The sequence below is a fragment of the Ictalurus punctatus genome, chromosome 9, assembly GCF_001660625.3.
Source record: "Ictalurus punctatus breed USDA103 chromosome 9, Coco_2.0, whole genome shotgun sequence".
Taxonomy (NCBI): Eukaryota; Metazoa; Chordata; class Actinopteri; order Siluriformes; family Ictaluridae; genus Ictalurus; species Ictalurus punctatus.
The window spans coordinates 26,119,010-26,130,000 of NC_030424.2; the positions used below are offsets into that span (position 1 = coordinate 26,119,010).

A 10,991-nucleotide genomic window follows, 5' to 3' on the forward strand; every position below is an offset into this window, starting at 1 on the left:
TATTATTATTATTATTATTATTATTATTATTATTATTAATTTTAGTATTGGTCTAAAATGTAATTATGTGGACAAACTACTCCAAGGTCCTCTAAGAGTGATGGTTTATTTATTTCATACTTAACATCCAGGTGTGTGTGTGTGTGTGTGTGTGTGTGTGTGTGTGTGAGAAAGTAGGTGCTACCAACCTTGCACCATCGACGCCCCCACGTTCTCAGTTGCGTTGTAGCCATTGACGGACGTCTTCTCGCCGAGGTCGATGATCTGATGTAAGCGGAGCTTGCGGCAGTAGATGGAGGCGGCCTCGGGTTCCAGAGCGATGATGAGCTGTTCGGGGTTGTCTCGCGAGGCCAGACCTGCCTAAAAACACACCCACGACACGGATGGGGGGAAAAAGACAAAGCGGTGTTGAACGTTTTGCTGTTAGGATGTTAAAGATGATGTGAAAATGAAATGATGACACGTTTCCCATTCTGTGACATGCCACCTGAGTAAAACAATCTCAGGGTTGTTGTTTTTTTGCCACGATGTGCACATGGAGAGGAGTTATAATGATTATTAGGATATTAATGGTCATTATTATTTTCCACGCATGGTGAGGTAGAAGAAAATCAGAAGGTATTTAAAAGCTCCAAATTTCATTGCATTCTGATGCAATGAACAAAAATGGTAAACATTTTTTTTTTTTTTTTTTTTTTTTTTTTTTAAATGCTCCGTATAGATTTCGAGCTGGATTTAATTAAAACCATAAAGACTTGGGAGGACTTTCTAATCTGACCTCATTTAGATTGTTCCCCCCATTACGTTCTGTGTATAAAAATAGAAGTGTGTAAAATCCAGGTTTGTATGTCGCTGGCTCTCACTGACGTTAATTCAGTGCCCCCCCCCCCCCCCCCCCGCCCCCCCCACACACACACTATTTTGAGCAGCCATGTTTAATCCATGGCGCGCTTTATTATAGACGGGCATCATCAAGTGAGACAGTTTTACACCAGTGCTCTCTAGAGTGCAGTTCTCACTTCCCATGCCTCGCTCTCTCCATCTGTAATTATCTCTCTTCCGTTTGTTCTTTATCTCCTTCGTACTGCAACACCCTCCCCCCTCCCATGTGCAAGCATCTAGGACACAGCCACGCCTTACGCTCCCCTACACACTTCAAGCTCTGGTGTTCCATCTGTCCAAACATCCATCCATCCATCCACTTACAAATTCATCTATTCGGTCTTTGTTTCCTTCTTCTTTCCCTCTGGGTGTTTTTCTTTCTATAATATGGTGTGATAGCTCAGTGTGTATGTGTGTGTTCTTTGTTAATAAGGCACAAAAGTGATGCGTTTATTTGAGAATCCTTCCCTCATCCTGTCTTTCACTTTTCCTCTCTGTCACTCTTTCATCCTCTCTCATTCTCAGGTATTCCTTTCTTCCTCAACCTCTCCCTTCCATCGCTTTCCCTCCCTCGTCCATACCTCTCTTTCCAGGTCTTTCTTATGCACTCACCTGTTGATCCCTTTCTCTTCCTTCGTTCATCCTCCCTTTCCCTTCCTCTGTTTCTCTCTCTCTCCATACCCGTGTAGTATTCCCTTTCCTCTAACCTTGTCTCCTGCCACACACACAGTGCTGCACTGGAGGATGGGGAGAAAGAGCCAGACAATATGCCTGAGTGTGTGTGTGTGTGTGTGTTGGGAGGTGGTCGAGATGGCGCTCATATAAGAGAGTGTCGTAAAAGGGTGAGATCACGGTCATTTATTAAACCCCCTCTCATCTCTTCTTACTTTCGCTCCTTTTATCGCTCTCGATTTTACTTTTCTTTTGGCTTATTTTTCCTCGCTCAGGCATTTGCTCTCCTATCTTCTCAAACTCTCGTGTTTAAGATGCAGTTTAGTGCACTTTAGCGCTTTCTCACCCTGTAGCTTTAAAGCATCATTACAAGGAGCTACAGAAGGGCTGCGATGTCAAACCCATCCACTAGGAGGCTGCGACAAATACCGAGCTGATCATGGAGATAAAAATGTGTACCCTGGTAGTGAGAAAGAAAGATTGGCAATGAAGCGAAGGTCTCTATAAACGTGTGTGTAAGACAGAAAGAGCTAGTCGTGTGTGACAAATATTCTCCCAGAAGCCAAACGTGACAAAAAACGTCACCAGCACACCTTCGACACGTCTCTTAACTCCTAAGACAGTGGTCACGGAGCCTCTCCCTCCTTGAGCTCTACCTTCCTGCAGGTTTCAGCTCCAACCAAAATCTAACACACCTGTTTAAGTTGATCGTGAACCCCTTAAGGCAATGATTAGATGGTAAGGTGGGCACAGACGTCTTCATGAAGGTACTGTAGATCTCCAGGAACAGGGTTCTGTCCTAAGAGGACTCGTAACTGAATGTTGGTTGATACTCAGCGCTCTGTTCTTGGCATCATACTCAATAAAACTGAAATACGGGACTGGTGCAGCACTAACACAGTCTGATGACAGTCGATCTGTACGCGAGAAACCCAACAGAATGCGAAAAACAGAAGAAGACATTTCATGCCTGCATGCGTGTCTGTACCTTATACGCAGCCTCTCTCATGAACTGCTTTGCCGGCATTTTCCAGATGGCCGGAACAGTGATGACCCATCTGACGTCGACGTTATCAAACTCCGTCCCCGCCTGGTCGCTCAGCTCCTGCAGCCAACCGGAGCACAGCGTAAGACAGACACCAACAAAATGAAAATAAATCCCTGCACACATGCACAGCACAATGGGATTTACTTTGAGAGCCTGTTCCTTGAAGAAGGCCAGAGCGTAGGCAAATATATCCAGAGCCTTCACTTTCTTCCCATTGGCTGCGTGGAGGTCTGTATCGATGGACAGATTCTGGCGAGGAAAATAAACAGGTAAAACACACAGACTAAGTAAAAGCCATATTAATGCTGTTTAATATATGAAGAGATAAAATTCACTCAGGTGTATGTATAATCATTGTTATAATACTGGGTACATTGGCTACATTCCCGTTAAACTATGCACACAACGCTTAAATAAATAAATAAATAAATAAATAAATAAATAACCCAGGTTGTCGGGTCTACCTTATTACAAAAAATGTGTTTGACACATTTATATTAATAATTACACGTATATTGCAAATGATGTACACATTTTCACTTTAGGTTTAGATTGCTTGACTTTTCTATCACCTACTGACAAAAACAGCTTAAGAGACACCTGATTAACGTCCAGCAGGTCATTTCAAATATAAGAAGACCCAAAGACAACAGCACTGAAATGACACTGAATCTTAATTTTCTAGCAGGACACTCAGAAAGCTGCTTCTGTCCTCCTCAGGACATAACAATAACTGTTATTAGGTGCTGTGCTCAAAAATTCTGTTCACAATAATACAGATTTTGGGGGTAGTGGTGGCTTAGCGGTTAAGGCTCTGGGTTACTGATCGGAAGTTCGGGGGTTCAAGCGCCAGAACTGCCAAGCTGCCACTGTTGGGCCCTTGAGCAAGGCTCTTAACCCTCTCTGCTCCAGGGGGCGCTGTATCATGGCTGACCCTGTGCTCTGACCCCAGCTTCCTGACATGCCGCGGGATGTGAAGAAAACAATTTCACTGTGCTGTAATGTATACGTGATCAGTAAAGACTCATTCATTCATACTGCACTATAATCGCAATATCATCCCATCCTGACCCCAATTCGAATGGAAGTGTATTGTTTCCTGTAAGGCATTATTTGTGTGTGTGTGTGTGTGTGTGTGTGTGTGTGTGTACCGCAGTCGTGTGAAGTTTCATTTTAAACTTCTCCAGGTAGAGCCACTGCTTTGACTCGGTGGGGTCCAGGTCATGGTAAAAGTCTCTTGCTGCGTAACCAAAACTGTGGAACTTCTTGTCAGGACTCAGCAGAATGGTGGTCGGCGTCTTCTGATTGGACACGCCCGGGTCACCGCCCTCCCAGCGCCTAGCAACAGAAACACATCAACCAATAGCAATCAGTATGTTACCAGGACTGTGATGGTGGCAGCTTTGACCACCAGGCTGGTTTAGTCATTAACTTTGTGGACCATTACATTATTAGCCAAAATATAATATTATATATATATAATTTTATAGGCATAAATTAAATAAAAACATTAGACGCGGCTTTATTTTAGCACTTCCGTCAACTGAAACAACTCAATGCAGCCTTGTTGTGTCGTGTTGTTGCAATGAGAAACAGCCTGATGGCGCTGTGGGATACGGTATTACGATTGACCCGCAGAGGAGAGAAGTGGATAGTAAAGAGATGGAGTGAAACACAGTCGCAAGATTTTCTCTCATTAAAATGTTCCCAGATCGCCGATGTAACATCTGAGACACCGCAGAATTTGCCTGATTGGCAGGTTTGAGTATGATTACATAGTAGGCTATAAATACAAATTAATATTGTAACTGTTATTATTATTATTATTATTATTATTATAATACTTGTATACAAAACGTTGTACGTTGTACTTGTAATAGTGCCCACTCAATCAGAAACCTTAACGTCGCGTGTGATATGACACCACCGCACGTGGAACTCCACCACCATGGTGGCAAACTACCACCGCGGTGGTGCGGTTGTCATGGTCACCGTCACAGCCCTATATATTACTGTGACCTGTGTGTGCAAACTTTGAAACAGTGGACAGGAGACCACAGGACAATTAATGGCTATATCCCAAATGTTACCGTGAACAGTTGTGTGCATTACCCATAATGCACACCGTTACAATCGGGTTTTCAAATGGCTGAAATGAATAATAAATTAGTGAGGTCATCTACAGCCTATAGCTTTTATCAGATTTACTCGAATGTAACGAATCAGTGAACCGCACGCACGCACGCACGCACACACTCGCACGGAATCTAAATTATTCAGGGATTTTGCCATGAAGGCAGAGAAATCATTCCCGTCAGAATGGCCACTACAGCAGCTAGTCACAAGAGAGCTGTGTATTCCTACAACTGAGCTGAAAATGTCATTCCCAGTTGATCTGGCCTACATGACAGCTTTAACATCTCACACACCGTACGCATCTCTACCCAGAGCCGCAGAACCGTTTCTTTAAAAACAAGATTTTACTGAATACGGAACCAAATACTAAAATCATACACAGGTGATACTTCTTATTCGATAACGCATTCGTTCGGAACCACGGTCTCTTTAGGCGTTTGAGAAATCCTGGTGTAAATGCGGAGTCTTTCGGGAATATCCTGCTCCCACACAGTTTTTTGTTTCTTTTTCAACTGGAGGCCTGTCATATATTTATTCCAGCAGATGTTTCTGAGGAAGCATGGCTGATCCTACAGCAGAGGATGAAGCAATGTTTCCTACAATTAGACTGGATTCTGACTGAACCGTCGTTCTGTGTAGAGCTTGATCTATTCACCGAGTTCTCTGTACGCCACAGACCACAGCCTGCTGAAGAGCTCAGGGAAGAAAAGCTTCGAGTTCATTTCCAGATTTAGGGATCAGCTAGTGTAATCGAACCCAAACAACTTCAGGAGCTTGTAGCTGTGCGAGTGTGTGTCAGAGATCCGTGCCAGTTTTCTGTCCCCTGAGCGAGAACTAACGACTCGGGGGACGGGGTTGAATGGACAACTGAATGAACAGTGTGTGTGTGTGTGTGTACGCGCACAGTCACGACTCAGAACAGGAAACACTTAAACTGACCTTTATGTTCCACTTTTGTAAAGATGCAAATCTAACGTGTTAAATCACTGATGTGTTAGTATCTTTTATTGATTTATTTTTTACTTCAAGCAAAGGCGTAAAAATGTCCTGCCCCATTCCTTACAACGTGATTCTGTGGATGTTCACGGTTTATGACATTCCACTTCAACATAATAATAATAATAATAATAATGCGTCACATAATCTAAGATAATAGATGAATCTCATGTAATAATCTAGTAATCTAGTAAAATAATCTAAGACCAGTGTTAAACAGGTTAAAAACGGTCTGTCGTTTAACTAAAGAGTATGCCGACATTCCATAACGTTTAATGTAACTATAAACTAATATGTTATACTGTTATTTTTTCTCTATGCTGTTATAGGAAAATACTCAACCTCAAGGTGGTAAGAGTTAACTTCGTTTAACACTGGGCTGCATCACGCCACCCGTCGTCCATGATCTTTTATAGACCTGCACGTTCCCAAGAGTTTTATTCTTCACCCAACAAATAAAAACAACTTCATGTGAACAGATGATGAGTCATCACACGGTGAACGTCGTATAATTAACAGGCTGAACTGAACGGCTAATAGACTGATTAAATGTTACACTCGGAAAATGTACTGCCCTCACAGGGATGAGAGGCTCACACATGAATAAAACCCTCGGGAAGATTTGCAGCTGAAGATTTCTACCAATAAAACACTGAGGTAAAATCTCTAAGCGGAATCTAATTGTACTGTAGGTCATTAGGAAAAGGTCACTGTGCTGAGCGTCGAGATCACATTAAAGGAAAGCTGCTCTTCATCCAATCGTCGCCTGAGCATACTGAATAAATATATGTTTTAGCCACGCCCACTTATTCTAGTGCTTCATTCTTGTGCTTGTGTTATTTATAAAAAAAACCAAAAAAAAAAACACGCCCCCTATCACTTTTATATCTAGCTTAAGTCACTAGCTAGATCTGTTAGCCAGCTAATTCAGTTATCACAACTCTGACCCATTTTTACTTTACTGATTAGTGAGACAGGACAGGATCATTTCGGAGTCATTCGGCTAACTACTATAACATACTAGAACATGAACTGCAGTCGTTTTCAATCCCAATCCTCAAAGATGCATCAAATCATTTTTGTTCGACCAAACCTGATTTAAGTCACCGAGTTATCGTAAATCCGTCTGCGTGTGTGCTCGAGCAGGTGAAACACTGTTCTCAGGAGTGGAACAGTGAGCGGCGAGGACACGAGCAGGCAAAAATACGTTTCTAGGAATATAAAAACCCAAACGGTATTTACATTCCAGGCTAATTTCAGAGGAATGCCATCTGCCGATCTGCTATCCGTACAGCCGTGCATCTATTTATTATCCTGCTCAGCTGTTTGTTTGTCTGTTTGCGGAAATTCACTGGTGCCAGACTGACCCCTGTGGGTCAAAGGTTAAGCGAACTCTGGGTTGCAGCTGATTTGCATGTTTTGGAGATATATATATATACACACATACATACACACGTTATCGCTCTCTCTCTCTTTCACAGACACACGCACACACACAGGTGTCTATAAATAAATTTGTAATAGAGTGTGTAGGTGCCTAAAGAGACAAATGAGAAGGACTGAAATAGAGACTGAGCCAGAAGTGGGGCTAAAAGATTACACTAGTGCATGAGAAAGAGAGAGAGAGAGAGAGAGAGAGAGAGAGAGAGAGAGATATTGACAGAGGCAGACAGAGCGAGAGAGTGAGAGAAAGAGACTGACAGAGAGAGAGAGAGAACGAGAGATATAGGCAGAGGCAGACAGAGCGAGAGAGAGACAGACAGATAGACAGAGCAAGAGAGAGAGTGAGAGAGAGAGAGAGAAAGAGACCGACAGAGATAGACGAGATATAGACAGAGGCAGACAGAGCGAGAGAGAGAGCGAGAGAGAAAGAGACCGACAGAGAGAGACGAGAGAGAGACAGACAGATAGAAAGAGCAAGAGAGAGAGTGAGAGCGAGAGAGAGAGAGAGAGAGAGAGAGAAAGAGACCGACAGAGAGAGACGAGAGAGAGACAGGCAGATAGACAGAGCAAGAGAGAGAGAGTGAGAGAGAGAGAGAGAGACCGACAGAGAGAGACGAGAGAGAGACAGACAGATAGACAGAGCAAGAGAGAGAGAGAGAGAGACAGACAGATAGACAGAGCAAGAGAGAGAGAGAGAGAGAGAGAGAGAGAGAAAGAGACCGACAGAGAGAGACGAGAGAGAGAGACAGACAGATAGACAGAGCAAGAGAGAGAGAGAGAGAGACAGACAGATAGACAGAGCAAGAGAGAGAGAGAGAGAGAGAGACCGACAGAGACAACAAGAGATATAGACAGAGGCAGACAGAGCGAGAGCGCGAGAGAGAAAGAAAGACACTAGACAGACAGATAGAGCAAGAGAGAGAGTGAGAGAGAGGGTGGGAGAGAGAGAGAGTTTGTTGTCATGGTGACAAAATGATGTCACGCCCAAGCCTCTAACATCACCGGTTCTTGGTTCCAGACCAGCAGTATTTTGGTGCTGGAACGGAGTTCATTTTGCTGCCCGAGTAGCAGCTCAGTTTTAACTGGAAAAGCACGGAAGATTTCCTGAGAGAACTGTTTTATGTAAGAGAACCCTTCACTTCGTTCCTCCTGGCTGCGTTTCTCTCACCTCATGGTGTGGATGCACTCTGGCTCTTTAGTGAAAGCGTAGGCATAGCCGCTGGACGTGGTGCCGAAGTCGATGGCCACCACCACCATGAACGAGTGACTTGCCGGCTCATCCTGCTCCGATTCCTTCTGCGCAGAGAGAGAGAGAGAGAGAGAGAGAGAGAGAGAGAGAGAGAGAGGGAGAGGATTTCACTTTCCTCATCAGATATTAGAGGATGCTCACACTGACCTATAGGGTCATGTTATGCACCAACGCTGATTTATATGTAACAAAGGCTTTATAAAACTCCATCACTTCAGACTGGACTATTCTGCTGCCTTAAAACTCTGACTAGGAGTCTAACGTGCAATTATACTTTTATACAATGTGTACAAACGTCTTACAAAAGCTCACATCAGCTCCTGTTATTATTACAGCAACAGAGAAAGGGCCTCACCATTATGTGTGTAGGGGAGAGAGGCGTGATGCCTGGGTCGCCAATACTCTTTGCTGGCGACGGGGCAGCCATTGCATCTGAAAAACACACACACACACACACACACACACACACACACACACACACACACACACACACACACACACAGAGATTAATGGTTGTGTCTGCCTGAATGGGTGATGTGTGAAATCTCAGCTGAGCCGATAGTGTTTTAACTTGCACCGACCAATCAGAAAGCAGCTTTGGGTTCATGTGTTAAGTATCATGTTGCATGATCTATCTGTCCATCCGTCCATAAATATCTGTCCATGCAACAATCCATCTATCTCCGTCTGTTTGTCTGTCTATAACCATCCATCCATCCATCTATCGGTCTATCCATCCAGGTCTACAGAGGATATAAAAAGTCTACACACCCCTGTTAAAATGGCAGGTTTTTGTGATGTGAAAAAATGAAACCGAGATAAATCATGTCCGATCTTTTCCCACGGTTAACGTGATGTATCCTGATATGCTTTCAGGGGGAAAAAAACCCTTACAATATCCTGGTTGTACAAGTATGGACACACCTGAGATAAGACTTTGCTAAAGCACCTTTTGCTTATAAGCCAGTCTTTTTGGGTAAGAATCTACCAACTTAGCACGTCATGATTTGGCCATTTTATTCCACGCGTCCTTGCAAAAATTCTCCACATCCATCAAATCGTGAGGCGATCTACTATGCACAGTACATGTCTTCTAATCATTCCAGAACTTCCCTTTTCGTTGACTTGGATCTCGATCATTACGTTGCTGAACGGCGGAATTTATTCTTCGTTTTCAGACGTCTAGCAGAGGCGCTCAGATTTGATGTCAAAGTAGATTGGTGTTTGGAGCGATCCATGATCCCCTGTACCTTGACAAGAGCGCCAGTCCTAGCTGAAGAGAAGCAGCTTCAGAACACTACGCTGCCACCACCACCACACTTCCCCATGGGTCTGGGGTTCTTTGGATAAGAAGCGGTTTTGATTTTCTTTTAGAATTATGCCCAATAAATTCCACCTTGGTCCAATCATAATCCAGAACACATTCCGACACATGGTTTAGTCTGATTTAGCTGAGCTTGGGTGTTTTTTCTGAGAAAGGGGCTCCATTGGGCCACCGTACCCCATAGTGCAGACATGTCTGGAATACAAGAGACTGTGTCACATGGGAGTGAGCAGTACTTGCCAGATATTCCTGTAGCTCCTCTAACGTTGCCGTAGGTCTCTTATCATGGAGTCTGCCAAGCTCTCCTTTTGCCTTTTGTACATTTTGGAGGGATTTCCTGTTCTTGGTAACAGCACTGTAGTGCCCCATTCTCTCAAGTTGTTCACAATGCTTTCCACGATGTTCCATGGAAATTCTTTTGTACCCCTCTGCTGATCGATACCTTTCGACAACGAGATCCCGATGCGTGGTTCGTCAGCGCTTTGTGGACCATGTCTTCGACAGTCGGATAAAACCAAGACGATGTCAAGGAAATCCTACAGAAACAGCCGACCTTTATTTGGGGTTAATCAGAATCAATTCGTTGATGACATGTGAATGAGAATTACTTTTGAACACGAGTTTGAATGTGATTTCTTCATTTTGAGCCCCGTGATGCAACCAGGACATTATAAGGTTCCCCCCCACCTTCTTTTTTTCCCCCTCCTAAAACATTTGTTTGCTTTTCACTTGAATTATGTTGCCCGCTACATCACATTAAACGTAGAAGAAGAAGAAAAAAAAAAAAAAAAAAACAGATCTGATGCAATTTATCTTGGTTGAGTTTAATATCACAAAACCCTACAATTTTAACAGGGGTGTGTAGACTCTTTATTTATTTATTTTTACTTTTTTTTTTTTTTTTTTTTTTTATAGCCACTGTATACCCATCAGTCTCTATCCAATCCTCCATCCATTCAATCCTCTTTTGTAGGAGAATGGAAACTCCGTATTCCTCCGCTTCACTCTAACCATCAAGATTAAAATTAACACACAATTGATGAAACTATTAGCACCCCCTAGAATGCAGACTGCAGAGATTAAATGTGAATAATAAAAAAATTAAATAAAATGAAAGCCAATTCAGTAGGAGTATGACAACCAAAAAAAATAAAAAATTATCTTAAAAAAATAAATAAATAATAAAATAAAAAAAATTCACCCGCCCGGTCATCAAAAGACGCACCGCATCCCGTAATACT

The 10,991-nt window shown here is 43.0% G+C and overlaps 1 protein-coding gene across 3 annotated transcripts in view; it reads right to left on the reverse strand.

Moving 5' to 3' along the window:
* hspa12a (heat shock protein 12A) overlaps window positions 1–10,991 on the reverse strand; it is a 60,618-nt gene that overhangs the window by 21,636 nt on the left and 27,991 nt on the right. For all 3 annotated transcript variants that reach the window (XM_053682946.1, XM_017476029.3, XM_047157842.2), the window contains exons 2-7: window positions 8,782–8,858; window positions 8,346–8,473; window positions 3,754–3,940; window positions 2,747–2,851; window positions 2,543–2,659; window positions 189–360 (exon numbers count right to left, since the gene is read on the reverse strand). In XM_053682946.1, the coding sequence (XP_053538921.1) occupies window positions 189–360; window positions 2,543–2,659; window positions 2,747–2,851; window positions 3,754–3,940; window positions 8,346–8,473; window positions 8,782–8,858 (786 nt within the window). The remainder of the gene's footprint in view (window positions 1–188; window positions 361–2,542; window positions 2,660–2,746; window positions 2,852–3,753; window positions 3,941–8,345; window positions 8,474–8,781; window positions 8,859–10,991) is intronic.